At 44.9% G+C, this 16,688-nt stretch overlaps 1 protein-coding gene across 1 annotated transcript in view; it reads right to left on the bottom strand.

Moving 5' to 3' along the window:
- The window catches only part of LOC126189010 (LIX1-like protein), a 326,396-nt gene that overhangs the window by 49,865 nt on the left and 259,843 nt on the right, over positions 1–16,688 (bottom strand). The window contains exon 3 of the mRNA XM_049930821.1: positions 10,114–10,254. Coding sequence (XP_049786778.1) covers positions 10,114–10,254 — 141 coding nt within the window. The remainder of the gene's footprint in view (positions 1–10,113; positions 10,255–16,688) is intronic.

Here is a 16,688-nt window from a genome sequence, read left to right as displayed (position 1 = left end):
GTTCGTCTATCATATCACACCACACATTTACAGGTAAGCGTACTTGAAAATGTGTCTCCGCAAAGCCATGCGGGTTTCCTTGAACCTCTGATGAGAGTTACGAATGTTGTTGACATCGTCACAAGAATGTTGCTTCACCAGTACACAGTATTAATGGGATTACTCAGCGATCTGCAACTAGCTAACGACAGAATTCCAATTGTCTACCTTCACCTGCATCTTTAAGATATTGAATCCACTGTAAATGAGAGGGATACAGGCCTTGTATACGTGATATCCGTGATATTCTTACAATGCGCAACAAAATTAAATGATCACTTTTTATAAACTCCTTAAATGCCCCCTCTGCTATGCACAAGTTTGAAATTCGGCTCAAAAGTGCGTAAAACCTTCCTCTGTAACTGTACAGAAGAGTGGTGCCCTGTGAAGTCACCCACCGGCTAACCGATGCCTGAAACAGCAAGGTGTCGACATTTGCGAAGAAAAGGCCACAGCTTTGATGTTCATGTGAGCTGTCAGGTGGGTTAATGATGTTACTTACATTGGCAACGAACTTCATCATATTTCTCCCCAACGAAACTGTGGACGTGTCACATGATGTGTAGGCCCTGACATCCTCTCCTGCCCTCATTTCAGTGGTGTTACACTTCAGTGGTGTTGCAACCCTGTAGAGTCCTTAGGGTTTAGTTGAGACGCACAACGCATATTTGTCAAGAACGTCGTCCTGTTGTTCGTCGCACAGGGAACTGTCGTTTTCGTATGCGAGATGTGTGGGAATCAACTCGGCAAGGAATGGGTGGTATCATTGGCGTCCATTATGCCACCCCCTTAGGCCCTTTCGTGTCGATTCTGAATGGCCGAGTGTCTCAAATGTTTTCCTCCGTCACCCATAATAAAACCACGCGATTTCACCGCTGGGTGTCGCGGTTCTGATCTCCATTGGAAAGACGTCAAAATAAGGGGTGAAATGTGGGTAAGAGAGGATGTCACGGCCTACCCGTCGTGTGACATGTCCACGGTGATGCAGAGCAGAATTGTGGTGAATTTTGGTGCCAATGTGCCATTATTAAACCACTTTACACCTCATATGAACTTTGAGCTCTGGCCTTTTTTGTTTTCTTTTTTTGCATGTGTCGACACCTTGCTGTTTGAAGTGTTGTCGAGTCGCCGGGCGCCATGCTTTTGTACCAATACACAGAAAGCTTTTGGGCGCCTCTGAGCCATCTTTCAAACTTATGCGCTGCCATGCAAGACAATTGCGGGGTTTCCAAAAAGTGAACCTTTAATTTCGTTGCGGTGAGTGTATGTTGAACATGAACAAGTGTAGCAATTCGGCGTGTGCTTGCTGAAAGATTATGATCTATTAACTGAATAACGTTTTCTAATTCATCCCCAGTGTTGATTTCCACGTTCAGATGAAATACCCTATGATCAAAAGTATCCAGACACCCCTATGTGCCGGCCGCGGTGGTCTAGCGGTTCTAGGCGCTCAGTCCGGAACCGCGCGACTGCTACGGTCGCAGGTTCGAATCCTGCCTCGGGCATGGATGTGTGTGATGTCCTTAGGTTAGTTAGGTTTAAGTAGTTCTAAGTTCTAGGGGACTGATGACCTCAGATGTTAAGTCCCATAGTGCTCAGAGCCATTTGAACCATTTTTGAACCACCCCTATGTAAAGCGCAGTTAACGACCAGCTGTCATGAGAGGCAGAGCCGTCGTTATGAAAAAAGACGGGGAGTACTGCATTGGAGAAGAAGTAACGGCATAATGGGTCGGTCATGAGAGATAAGTGACTCCCAATGTGGATTTCTCATTAGATATCACCTACTAAACCTATCATGGACATTTCAATCCTTCTGAAGCTGTTGGTGATGCGACTGGGAAGTGGAGATGCGAAGGAACAACCACAGCTAAACCGATAGCAGGTAGACTTGATGTACTGACGGAAAGAGACCATCTTACTACCAACAGTCCAATTACCACAATGACTGTGCGTAGGGAGTTAAAAAGAATGTGGTACAGTTGTCGAGATGCACCTCATAATGCGCATCTTTCTCTGGTCTGTGCTAAGCGATACTTGAGATTGAAGAGGGATGCCACTGGACAGTGTGAGACTGTAAAGAGTGATCTGGAGAGATGAATCATACTATACCCCGGGCAATCCGATTGAAGGCTTTGGGTTTGCGAATGCCTGGAAACATTTATCTTCCATCATGTGTAGTGCCAACAATGTAGTACGAAAGTCAAGCGTTACAATACACTATGTGATCAAAAGTATCAGGATACCAAGCTGAGCCGGCCGCGGTGGTCTAGCGGTTCTGGCGCTGCAGTCCGGAACCGCGGGACTGCTACGGTCGCAGGTTCGAATCCTGCCTCGGGCATGGGTGTATGTGATGTCCTTAGGTTAGTTAGGTTTAAGTAGTTCTAAGTTCTAGGGGACTTATGACCTAAGATGTTGAGTCCCATAGTGCTCAGAGCCATTTGATACCAAGCTGAAAATGACTTACAAGTTCGTGGCGCCCCCCATCGGAAATGCTGGAATTCAATGTGGTGTTGGCCTACGCTTAGCCTTGGTGACAGCTTCCAATCTCGCAGGCATACGTTCAATCAGGCGCTGGAAGGTTCTTGCGGAATGGCAGCCCATTCCTCACGGAGTGCTCCACTGAGGAGAGGTATCGATGTCGGTCGGTAAGGCCTGGCACAAAGTCGGCGTTCCAAAACATCCCAAAGGTGTTCTATAGGATTCAGGTCAGGATTCTGTGCAGGCCAGTCCATTACATGGATGTTATTGTCGTGTCAGCACTCCGCCACAGGCCGTGCTGTATGAACGGGTGCTCGATCGTGATGAAAGACGCAGTCGCCGTCTCCGAATCGCTCTTCAACAGTGGAAAGCATGAAGATGCTTAATACATCAATCTAGGCCTGTGCTGTGATAGTGCCACGCAAAACAACAAGGAGTGGAAGCCCCCTCTACGAGAAACGCAACCACACCATAACACCACCGCCACCGAATTTACTGTCGGCACTACACACGCTGGCAGATGACGTTCACCGGGCATTCGCCATACCCACACCCTGCCATCGGATCGACATTGTGTACCGTGATTTGTCACTCCACACAACGTTTACCAACTGTTCAATCGTCCAATGTTTACACTCCTTACACCAATCGAGGTGTCGTTTGGCATTTACCGGCGTGATGTGTGGCTTATGAGCAGCTGCTCGACCATGAAACCCATGTTTTTTCACCTCATGCCTAACTGTTATAGAACTTGCAGTGGATCCTGATGCAGTTTGAAATTCCTGTGTGATGGTCTGGATACATGTCCGCCTCTTACACATCACGACCCTCTTCAACTGTCGGCGGTCTCTGTCAGTCAACAGACGAAATTGGTCTGTACGCTTTTGTGCTGTACGTGACCCTCCACGTTCCCACTTCACTACTGCATCGGAAACAGTGGACCTAGGGATGTTTAAGAATGTGGAAATCTCGCATACAGACGTATGATACAAGTGACACCCAATCACATGACCACGTTAGAAGTCCGTGAGTTCCGCGGAGCGCTCCATTCTGCTCTCTCACGCTCTCTAATGACTACTGAGGTCGCTGATATGGAGTACCTGGCAGTGGTTGGCAGTACAATGTACCTAATATTAAAAACGTATGTTTTTGGGGATGTCCGGATACGTCTGATTACACAGTGTGTGTAGGACTTCTTCGTGGTTAGGCTAAAGGAAATGGTTAATGCCCAGGGATATGAACACATTTTACAAGAGCAGAGGAACAACTCGAAGACGATGATCTTTCTTATCAGCGCCACAATGCACTCTGTCATAAGTGTTATGTGTGAGTTAGTGCTACGTAGACAATGACATCCCTGAAATGGACTGGCCGGCCCATAGTCAGGGCACGAACTCAGTGAAGTACCTTTGGGCTGGAATGAGGAACTTCGATTTCTGTCCAGAAGCCAGTGTCCAACAACACTGTCTTCTCTGGTTTCCGCTCTTGTGGAAGATGGGCTACCATTCCGCTACAGACATTCAGACACATCACGCAAAATGCCCTCCTCAAGAGTTTAAGCCATCATAATAGGCGAGGGCTGGACACTCCCCATAATTAATGTACGCTAATCGACGTCCGGATAAAAGAACGAACACATATATCATTCCGTACGAGCTCTGTTTCCCTTATTTTATCGTGGTGATCGTTTCTCCCTATGAAAGTCGGTGTCAACAAAATATTTTCTCATTCGGAGGAGAAAGTTGGTGATTGGAATTTCGCGAGGAGATTCCGCCGCAACGGAAAACGCCTTCGCTTTAATGATGTCCGCACCAAATCCTGTATCAGTTCAGTGGCACTCTCTCCCCTGCTCGCGGTGATATAAAACTTGCTGCCCTTCTTTGAACTTTTTCTGAGTACTGTGCCAATTGTATCTGGTAAGTATCCCACACCGCTCAACAGTATTCTAAAAGAGGACGAACAAGCATAGTGTAGGCAGTCTCCTTAGTAGATCTGTTATAGTTTCTAAGTGTCCTGCTAATAAAACGCTATCTTTGGTTAGCCTTCCCCACAACATCTTCTATGTGTTCCCTCCAATTTAAGTTATTCGTAATTGTAATTCCTAGGTATTTAGTTGAATTTACGGCCTTTGGACCTAGGCGCTCAGTCCGGAGCCGCGCGACCGCAACGGTCGCAGGTTCGAATTCTGCCTCGGGCATGGATGTGTGTGATGTCCTTCGGTTAGTTAGCTTTAAGTAGTTCTAAGTTCTAGGGGACTACTGACCACAGATGTTACGTCTCATAGTGCTCAGAGCCATTTGAACCATTTGAGCCGGCCTTTGGATTTGACTGATTCATCGTGTAACCGAAGTTTAACAGATTCCTTTCAGCACTCCTGTGGATGACGTCACACTTCTCATTATTTGGGGTCAACTGCGAATTTTCGCACCATTCAGATATCTTTTCTAAAACGTTTTGCAGTTTGTTTTTGTCTTATGATGGCTTTATTAGTCGATAAACGATCTGTAAACAACAGAAGACGTCTGCTCAGATTGTATCTAAAATCGTTCATATAGATAAGGAACCTTGGGGAACGCCAGGAATCACTTCTGTTTTACTCCAATGGGTTTCCGTCAGTTACTACGAACTTTGATCTTTCTGACAGGAAATCAGTCTCACGCAGTTAAGTGAAATCACGAGTAAATACTCTTGTATCTCGTACTACGCTGCTGCCTATAAGCAACAGCAGGATATCCAATTACCAAGCTCGTACACAAATTCTGTATCGGCGTACTCGGCATTTGTAAATAGTGCGGCATACTAAAACGATATAGTAGAAGTGGTCAGTACATCGAAATAACAGTTGAAGAAAACAGTTACTTAATTTCAGTCATTGTTGTTGTTGTGGTCTTCAGTCCTGAGACTGGTTTGATGCAGCTCTTCATGCTACTCTATCCTGTGCAAGCTTCTTCATCTCCCAGTACTTACTGCAACCTACATCCTTCTGAATCTGCTTAGTGTATTCATCTCTTGGTCTCCCTCAATGATTTTTACCCTCCACACTGCCCTCCAATGGTAAATTTGTGATCCCGTGATGCCTCAGAACATGTTCTACCGACCGGTCCCTTCTTCTTTCAAGTTGTGCCACAAACTCCTCTTCTCGCCAATTCTATCCATTACCTCCTCATTAGTTATGTGATCTACCCATCTAATCTTCCGCATTCTTCTGTAGCACCACATTTCGAAAGCTTCTATTCTCTTCTTGTCCAAACTATTTATCGTCCATGTTTCACTTCCATACATGGCTACACTCCATACAAATACTTTCAGAAACGACTTCCTGACACTTAAATCTATACTCGATGTTAACAAATTTCTCTTCTTCGGAAACGCTTTCCTTGCCATTGCCAGTCTACATTTTATATCCTCTCTACTTCGACCATCATCAGTTATTTTGCTCCCCAAATAGCAAAACTCCTTTACTACTTTAAGTGTCTCATTTCCTAATCTAATTCCCTCAGCATCACCAGAGTTTATTCGACTATATTCCATTATCCTAGTTCTGCTTTTGTTGATGTTCATCTTATATCCTCCTTTTAAGACACTGTCCATTCCGTTCAATTGCTCTTCCAAGTCCTTTGCTGTCTCTGACAGAACTACAATGTCATCGGCGAACCTCAAAGTTTTTATTTCTTCTCCATGGATTTTAATACATACTACGAATTTTTCTTTTGTTTCCACTGCTGCTTGCTCAATATACAGATTGAATAACATCGGGGAGAGGCTACAACCTTGTCTCACTCCCTTCCCAACCACTGCTTCCCTTTCATACCCCTCGACTCTTATAACTGCCAACTGGTTTCTGTACAAATTGTAAATAGCCTTTCGCTCCCTGTATTTTACCCTGCCACCTTTAAAATTTGAAAGAGAGTATTCCAGTCAATATTGTCAAAAGCTTTCTGTAAGTCTACAAATGCTAGAAATGTATGTTTCCCTTTCCTTAACCTTTCTTCTAAGATAAGTCGTAAGGTCAGTATTGCCTCACGTGTTCCAACATTTCTACGAAATCCAAACTGATCTTCCCCTAGGTCGGATTCTACCAGTTTCGCCTGTAACGAATTCACGTTAGTACTTTGCAGCCATGGCTTATTAAACTGATAGTTCGGTAATTTTCACATCTGTCAACACCTGCTTTCTTTGGGATTGGAATTATTATATTCTTCTTGAAGTTTGAGGGTATTTCGCCTGTCTCATACATCTTGCTCACCAGATGGTAGAGTCTTATCAGGACTGGCTGTCCCAAGGCCGTCAGTAGTTCTAATGGAATGTTGTCTACTCCCGGGGCCTTGTTTCGACTCAGGTCTTTCAGTGCTCTGTCAAACTCCTCACGCAGTATCGTATCTCCCATTTCATCTTCATCTACATTCTCTTCCATTTCCATAATATTGTCCTCAAGTACATCGCCCTTGTATAGACCCTCTATATACTCCTTCCACCTTTGTACTTTCCCTTCTTTTCAGACATAACTTCACAAATTGAACTTCAAAAGAAAAATGACAATGACAAAAAATAATCCCAAAATGTCAACTGAAAACTTATCTCTATAATCAACAATATCTCTGTAAGCAACAATAAGAAATGTTTTAACCGATTTAGTGTGTACTACCACCTCCTAAGATATTTACTGTTCCTCCTGGGGTGTGGGTGCGTGTGGCTGTACGGTGAATGATCGCTTTGGAGTCGAACGCCGATACGAAGCAGAATAACAGGACTACCACACTGATAAAGTGAATAAATCTTTTGTAAGTTAATGAAAGAATGTTTTAGTTGCTTTTCGCGAAATAGTTGGGGACTATACAGGCTAAAAAGTATTTAAACCGACAAATTCTGGGAGGTTGTAGGGGACATCAAAACAAATATTTTTCCCTAATGTCATTTCTTCGTATGAGGAGTATTTAAACCAGTAGAGGAAGATTTCTCTGGCGACAAATTAGTTAAACCAACAAAAAAGCCCAGAGGAGACATATCTGGGGATCGAGCAGGCCATGGTACATGGTACAGGACCACCTCTGCCAATCCACGTTTCTGGGAACCGTCGGTCCAGGAATCGACGCACACGACGACTGAAATGTGCCGGCGCCCCGTCATGTCGGAACTACATGGTTGTCTTGTGGGGAGCGGGACGTTTTCCAGCAATTCCGGCAATGCTATGGGGAGAAAATTGTAATAGTGCCTGCATTTAATAGCCTAGGTAGCAGATACGGACCAATTAGATAGTCCCCAACAACACCGACCCGCACATTAACGAAGAACCGCACTTGATGAGCGCTAGTAACTGTGGCATGTGGGTTATCCTCACTCCAAACATGCGAATTGTGCATGTTGAAGACTCCATCACGCCCGAACGTTGCGTCATCGGTAAACAACACACGGGATGGAAATGTAGGATGCATTTCACAGCATCCCAGGTTCCACTGCGAAAACTGTGCTCTGGGTGGATAATCATCTGGTTTCAGGTTGTGGACACACTGTAAGTGAGATGGACGTAACGCTTGCTCTCGAAGGACTGTTCTTTGCACGAGTGCTGATTGAAGGATTCCGCTCCACATGCTGCAAGACAGCTTCCTCAAATTTCAGCGTTCTTACCGTGCGACGGCGTCCCTGTCCAGGTAATCTGCTGAATGCCCCGGTCTCACGCAGACGTTGGTACACAGCAGCAAATGTCGCATGATGCGGGATACGGCGATTAGGATATTATTGTTGTTAAACCCGCTGCGCAGCTCGTCCGTTGTGGTGCGCTACGTAGTACGCACCAAGCATGTCAGTGTACTCACTCCAGGTGTATCGCTCCATCAGTAAACAGAGACAATGCACTACTACACTGGTGGACAGCAGTTGTCTACAAATGAAGAGCGTAATGCGCCCTCTAACAACTGAACTAGACTTGGCCACTGTTTCTATGTTTCGATACAGTGTATCGATACGTGGAACTGTTTCAGTGTTTCGGAACGGCTGTGGTCTACTGTTTCGAAACAGTGGTGTTTCATTCCGTCCCTGTCTCGGATAACCGGACCAGATTCGATCTCGAGCCAGACACAGAAACTGTATCGTTGTTTCAAAATAAGGCTGTTTCAGTCCACCTGTGCTTGGAACGGACTAATTGTATCGAAACAGGGATGTTTCATTCCGCTCTGTGTCGGACGAGATTCGGGCTCGGCACAGGTACTGAAACACAACATACCACTTCATGAAACACATTCAAGAGTGTCGAAATCTTTTTGTCAAGAAATAGCATGAAGCTTAAGATATCCGAAAATAAAGCTTCGTTTCTAGCTGACTGTCCTATTCCGAAATGGCGTAACATCTGCTGTATAAACATTAACAAAACAATAAAACAACGCATACTATCCACATTCAAAATAATAAATATGTGAAAATCATTTATTTAAATTACACTTTTTTTATAACATACGCTTCTCTGTTCATGTGCAATAATCATATTAAGAAACGCAAGTAAGCCTACAACATTTTGAATAAAAAAGGCGTAGAGTGACAGTTATTAGACATATATTTGATGTAGGTATAATTGCAAGGAATCTGTTTGACACTGATAGTGTAATGGTGAACGGGAAAGGCTGGGAAGCATGGTTAATTTATAGTAACGGTTCAAAACACCTTGAAAGACAAAATTTTTTCTGTTATATTTTGTTATTTATTCGAATTATTTGGCGTTATTTGTGAGTCTGTAGTCACTGTGCCTATTATCCACAATGATTCCCTTTGTGTGGATGGAAATTAGCAGGATGGGTATGTTACCCATATTAACGGAATGTGGGAATCCCAGTAGCATGTCCGTTGTTTCTGCAGTTTGCTCCCACCTCCAATTCCGTTCGTGGTGGTTCTTCTATCTTCAGCTACGGCTGTCCTCAGCCAATTTGAAAAGTATGAAAGTCACACGACACGAAAGCAGCGCATTTGCTGCAGGAAATACGAAACTACCAAGACACCTAAGTGATAGTTTCATACTTTCTGCGTTATGATTAGCGCTCTCGCACCTCATTTGTGTTTATATGGACATACTTATACAGTAGATTTTCAAGATGATAAAATGTGTAGGGATATTAGATTACAAAACACAAACTGTTTCACTGTTTCGAAACAGCGTATCGAAACATTACATCGTACTGTTTCATTTGGTTCGAAACAGTTACGTGTTTCAGTTTGCCCATCTCTAAACTGAACATCGTAACACGGCCTCTAACAAGTGAAGAGCGTAATACGGCCTCCACCGGTTTAAATAATCCTCATAGGAAAAAATGACTTTGGGGAAAAATATTTGTTTTGATGTCCCCTACAACCTCCCAGAGTTTGTCGGTTTAAATACTTTTCACCCTGTATACCGTCTGCGAAAGTTTGACCCTTGGAGTATGACGAGTGTTAGGAAATTCAACGACGACGCGTCAGCCTCGAACGATATGTCCATATTTTCAAACAACTCAACAGAAGACGCTTCCACGGTCGAATCACACACGAGCGGAGTTTGAGGCAGAAGCAGATGCCGTGAAGCAGAGGACAGCCAGACGTGAAATAAGAAGAAGAGACGGCGGGGACTGACCTTGAAGGAGGCGCGCGCCTCCGCGACCGCCTTCTCGATGAAGTCGTCGGAGATGCGGCGCGATGGGTGCTCGTTGAACACGGAGTTCATGAGCGCGATCTTGGCCGCGCTGCGCCGCGCCTCCGCTTTCGTCGGGCAGTTCTGCAACACAAGAGAAAGGCATCGTCAGCGCTGCTGCCTGGGCGCCGCGCCGGTGGCCGGGGCGCTGTCCTCGCTGGCGTACTGCTGTTCACACGCGCCTCTGCTCCTGTGCATCTTCACGTTTTCTCCGAGCAATGAATGATCCAGTGTGTCCACAGAAACATTATTTTTTCACCTAAAGTTACGCCTTTCCATACAGATTTTTTACTTATACCGGGTGATCAAAAAGTCAGTATAAATTTGAAGACTTAATAAACCAGGGAATAATGTAGATGGAGAGGTAAAAATTGACACACATGCTTGGAATGACATGGGGTTTTATTAGAACCAAAAAAAGTTCACAAAATGTCCGACAGATGGCGCTAACCGCTACCGTGACGGGTGAGAGGTATGCCGATGTGTTACAGAATTGCATCACCCCCAGCCTGGTTGATAAACACCTGCTGGAACGTACGATGTTTATGCAGGATGGCACTCCACCCCATATTGCTAGACGCGTGAAAGATCTCTTGCGCGCGTCGTTTGGTGATGATCGTGTGCTCAGCCGCCACTTTCGTCGTGCTTGGCCTTCCAGGTCCCCAGACCTCAGTCCGTGCGATTATTGGCTTTGGGGTTACCTGAAGTCGCAAGTGTATCGTGATCGACCGACATCTCTAGGGATGCTGAAAGACAACATCCGACGCCGATACCTCACCATAACTCCGGACATGCTTTACAGTGCTGATCACAACGTTGTTCCTCGACTACAGCTATTGTTGAGCAATGATGGAGGACATATTGAGCGTTTCCTGTAAAGAATACCATCTTTGCTTTGTCTTACTTTGTTACGCTAATTATTGCTATTCTGATCAGATGAAGCGCCATCTGTCGGACATTTTTTGAACGTTTGTGTTTTTTTTGTTCTAATAAAACCCCATGTCATTCCAAGCATGTGTGTCAATTTGTACCTCTCTATCTACATTATTCCGTTATTTATTCAGTTTTCAAATTTATACTGACTTTTTGATCACCCGGTATTTACTTCATCAGCTTCCTTCGTCTGTTTAGAATTTTCGTAATTGGTTTCTCTTTCAGAAATTTTCTCCAACTTCACTAACACATATTGGAAATCTGAACTGCCTCTTATTCTTAGTACCATAACAGGTTTCGTATGTAAGAACTTCCATGAACTAATCATACAATTCGTCATAAAAGAGCACTGGGCATTTTACCTTTGACATTTATTTAGAAAAGCCTTTTAAAGTAAATATTTCAGCCGAAGCAAGAGGTCAAAATACCTCGACTCTGGTAATTAATCTTATGTCCTTAGGTTAGTTAGGTTTAAGTAGTTCTAAGTTCTAGGGGACTTATGACCTAAGATGTTGAGTCTCATAGTGCTCAGAGCCATTTGAACCATTAAACAGGCAGAGTACGTCACTGCGGTCGGCAATGCCTATATAAGACAGAAGTTCAACACAAACCAAAACACTGCATCAAAACAAGTGTTCAGTTCTTAGTACTGTGAAATGTGGAAAACAAAAACCTCACGTGGCAGTTATAAGAAGAGGAGCAACAACAAAAATAGAACATAACATGTAGAAAACTGTCCACGTAACCTTCCACTGAAGATGTCTTGCAGAGAACAAAGGCGAAAAGCGTATGGCACGAAAATTGTGTTTCATTCAATTGTAGTTATATAGTCCAAAAGTAAAAATTATCAGTATACCATAATAACACAGCAAGTGTCTGGCGGCGTTGTTACATTAGTTACCGCTGCTAAAATAGCAGGTTGTCAAGATTTAAGTAAGTTTGAACGCGGTGTCATAGACGGCACACGAGCGATGGGACACAGCACCTCCGAAATAGCGATGAAATGGGGTTTTCCCGTACGACCATTTCACAAGTGTACCGTGAATAATACGAATCCGGTGAGACATCAGATCTCCGACATCACTGCGGTCGGAAAAAGATCTCGCAAAAACGGGACCAACGGCGACTGAAGAGAATCGTTCAACGTGTCAGAAGTGCAACCCTTCCGCAAATTGCTGCAAATTTCAATGCTGGGCCATCAACGAGTGTCAGCGTGTGAACCATTCAACGAAACTTGATATGGGCTTTCGGAGCCGAAGTCCCATTCGTGAATCCTTGAGGACTGCACGACACAGAACTTTACGTCTCGCCTGGGCCCGTCAACACCGACATTGAAGTGTTGATGACTAGAAACATGTTGCCTGGTCGGACGAGTCTCGTTTCAAATTGTATCGAGCGGATGGACGTTACGGGTATGGAGACAACCTCATGAATCCACGGATCCTGCATGTCAGCTGGGGACTGTTCAAGCTGGTGGAGGCACCGTTATGGTGTGTGGTGTGTGCAGTTGGAGTTATATGGCACCCATAATACGTCTAGACACAACTCTGATAGGTGACATGTACGTAAGCATCCTGTCTGATCACCTGCATCCGTTCATGTTCATTGTGCATTCCGACGGACTTGCGCAATTCCAGCAGGACAATACGACTCCTCACACGTCCAGAATTGATACTGAGTGGCTCCAGGAACAGTTTTCTGAGTTTAAACACTTCAGCTGGCCAGCAGACTCCCCAGATATGAACATTATTGAGCATATCTGGCATGCCTTGCAACGTGCTGCTCAGAAGAGATCTCCAGCCACTCGTAGTCTTACAGGTAGATGAACAGTCTTGCAGGATTCATGGAGACCGTACCCTCCACCACTAACTTCAGGTGTTAGTCGACTCCATGCCACGTCATGTTGCGGCACTTCTGCGTGCTCGCAGCGGCCGTATACGATGTTAGTCAGGTGTACCAGTTTCTGTTTATTTGGTTCCTCATTGTTTAAGTAAACTTCCGTTAATACAAGAAGATAGGCGACAGACCATGACACGTACAACATTTAGCTTGTTTCATTTATACGTCTATAATATAATTTGCAATGATGTGATTCATAGTAAATAAAAGAAACTAGTTGCAGTTAATGTACTGATCACTTATCTTTGTACTTGGTGTAAATACATTTACATGTTTGATATGTATAAGAACACGTAAAAAGTGAAAAAGAAAAGTTTAATGCCTCATGTGAACTGAAGAACACATGCAAAAAATGTATTGTCTGAGCGCATGTATTGTCTGACGCCCCTACGTAATGCGGAACTGACCGGTAGATGTCACGAGAGGTGGGTGCCTGTATAAAAGGAGGTGGGAAGTACTGTGTTGTCGGTAGAGCAGCAGTGACAGCACACTGCGTCGGTTAGGGGAGGTCAGTGACTTCCAACGTGGATTGGTCACTGAATGTCACGTGAGTAACAAATCCACCAGGGACATTTCAACCATTCTAAACCTGCCCAAGTTGATGTTGGTGATGTGACCGTCAAGTGGAAACGCGAACGAATAAGTACAGCCAAACCGAGACCAGGCAAACCTCAGGTAGAGACGGACAGGGACCTTCGAGGACTGTGGAGGGTGTTTGCACAAAATCTCATGAAATCACAAGAAGTGATCACTCCTGAGTTCGAAAGCGCTACCAGTAGTCCAGCTACACCAACCACGGCGGGCAGGGATAAAAAAAAAAAAAAAAAAAAAAAAGAGTTTAACGGTCGAGCAGCTCCTCATGAGCCACACAACTTTTTTAGACCATGCTAAACAACGTTTCACGTGATGTAAATACCGACTCCACTGGACAATGGATGAATGGAAACGAGTGATTTGGAGCGATGAACCACGCTGTCACCTATGGCAATACGATGATAGGGTTTGCGTTTGGCGAATGCCTGTACGACGTTACATGCCCCCGTGTATAGTGCCAATAGTGTAGGACGGAGATGGTTGTTTTACGGTATTTGGGTGTTTTTCGTCGTTCGAGTATGGTCTCCTTATTGCGGTTAAGAAAAGGCAGAGTGGGGAAGGATATTAACACATTTTACAGCACTGTGTACTGCATACAGTACACAAACAGTTCGGAGACGGCGGTCGATTGTATGAACATTACAGTGCACCTCATAATAAAGCAGCACCTGTGAGTCAAGGGTTTGAGGACAACAACATTCCTGAACTGGACTGTCATACGCACAGTCCCGACCTGCATCCCGTAGAATACCTGTGGAACGAGCTAGTACGTCGACTAGAGACTACAGCGTCCAACATGACTGTCTTCGGCTACTGAGGAAAAATCAACTGCCTTACCTCCACAGATATTCAGACACTTCGTTGAAAGAGTTGAAGTCGTCGGATAGGCGAAGTGTGGACACACCAGATATTAATATCCACTAATAGGTGTGACACTTTTGATCAGATAGTGTAATGGTATGCAGCGTCTATGAGGTTCTACTTTACCCTTACATAAACTATGTGATCAAAACTATCCGGACACCTGGCTGAAAATGATTTACAAGTTCGTGGCGCCCTCCATCGATAATGCTGGAATTCAATAAGGTGTTGGCCCACCCTTAGCCTTGATGGCAGCTTCCACTCTCGCAGGCATACGTTCAATCAGGTGCTGATAGGTTTCTTGGGGAATGGCAGCCCATTCTTCACGGAGTGCTGCACTGAAGACAGGTATCGATGTCGGTCGGTAAGGCCTGGCACGAAGTCGGCGTTCCAAAACATCCCAAAGGTGTTCTCTAGAATTCAGGTCAGGACTCTGTGCACGCCAGTCCATTACAGGGACGTTACTGTTGTGTAACCACTCCGCACTATGAATAGGTGCTCGATCGTGTTGAAAGATGCAATCGCCATCCCTGAATTGCTCTCGAACAGTGAGAAGCAGGAAGGTGTCTGATCTGAGTAGTGAGAAGGTGCTGTGATAGTACCACGCAAAACAACGAGGGTAGCAAGCCCCATCCATGAAAAACACGACCACACCATAACACCACCGACTCCGAATTTTACTGTCGGCACTACACACGCTAGCAGAGATAACTTTCACCGGACATTCGCCACACCCACAGCCTGCCATCGCATCGCCACATTGTATAACGTGATTCGTCATTCCAATGTTTACGCTCCTTATACCAAGCGAGGCGTCGTTTGGCATTCACCAGCATGATGTGTGGCTTATGAGCAGCCGCTCGACCATGAAATCCAAGTTTTCTCACCTCCCGTCTAACTACCATAGTACTTGCTGTGGATCCTGATGCAGTTTGAAATACCTGTGTGATGGTCTGGATAGATGTCTGCCTATTGCACATTACGACGCTCTTCAACTGTCGGCGGTTTCAGTCAGTCAACAGACGAGGTCGGTGTTGTATCTAGGCAAGACAGCCTAAACACAATGAGAGGAAGCCGAAACGCACGCGCTTAAACTCACGCATGCTGGCGTGAGGTCTGAAACAGGATACGTAATGAATGCTATAAAGGAAAGTACGTAGCTTCTGGAATACTTAACTTTAATCCACATTTGTAGAACATCGCTCTTGATGATACATTAATAGAATCTCAATATCAATTGAATACGGCGCCTTGCTAGGTCGTAGCAAATGTAGCTGAAGGCTATGCTAACTATCGTCTCGGCAAATGAGAGCGTAATTCTCAGTGAACCGTGGCTAGCAACGTCGGCTGTACAACTAGGGCGAGTGCTAGTACGTCTCTCTAGACCTGCCGTGTGGTGGCGCTCGGTCTGCAATTACTGACAGTGGCGACACGCGGGTCCGTCGTATACTAGCGGACCGCGGCCGATTTAAAAGCTACCACCTAGCAAGTGTGGTATCTGGCGGTGACACCACAGTCGGACTGTTCGCTTTTGTGCTGTACGTGTCCCTTCACGTTTCCACTTTACTATCACATCGGAAACAGTGACCTAAGGATGTTAGGGAGTGTGGAAATCTCGCGTACAGACATATGACATAACTGACAACCAATCACCTGACCACGTTTGAAGTCCGTGAGTTCCTCGGAGCGCTCCATTATGCTCTCTCACGATGTCTAATGACTACTGGTGTTGGTGATGTGGACTGTCTGGCCGTAGGTGGCAGCACAATGCACATGAAAAACTTATGTTTTTGAGGGTGTCCGGCTAGTTTTGATCAAGTAAGGTACACATTACTCTTGCGGTGTTATCTTCAGCAATGCTGTCTCTAATGAAAATTTTGCATGATCAGTAGAAGACGAAACATAACCTGTTTGCAACTTGGCCTGATGATGCAAACAGTCGTCTGTGAATCTCGCTAATGCCAGGGTAGCAACTGAAAAATTCTTCGCCGGAAGATAAAGTTGAGAAACATTGGAACTAGTAATGGTGTAATACGCAAGTGACTTACGCAGAAAACTCTTTTATTTATGTTGTTTTAACAGATTTGTTACTTCTGCAACTAGACGGAGACAAAAAAATGGTTCAAATGGCTCTGAGCACTATGCGACTTAACTTCTGAGGTCATCAGTCGCCTAGAACTTAGAACTAATTAAACCTAACTAACCTAAGGACATCACACACATCCATGCCC

Source organism: Schistocerca cancellata, chromosome 5, assembly GCF_023864275.1.
Source record: "Schistocerca cancellata isolate TAMUIC-IGC-003103 chromosome 5, iqSchCanc2.1, whole genome shotgun sequence".
Taxonomy (NCBI): Eukaryota; Metazoa; Arthropoda; class Insecta; order Orthoptera; family Acrididae; genus Schistocerca; species Schistocerca cancellata.
Note: the sequence above shows the minus strand (reverse complement) of the source record. Positions and strands in the feature narration are given on the sequence as shown.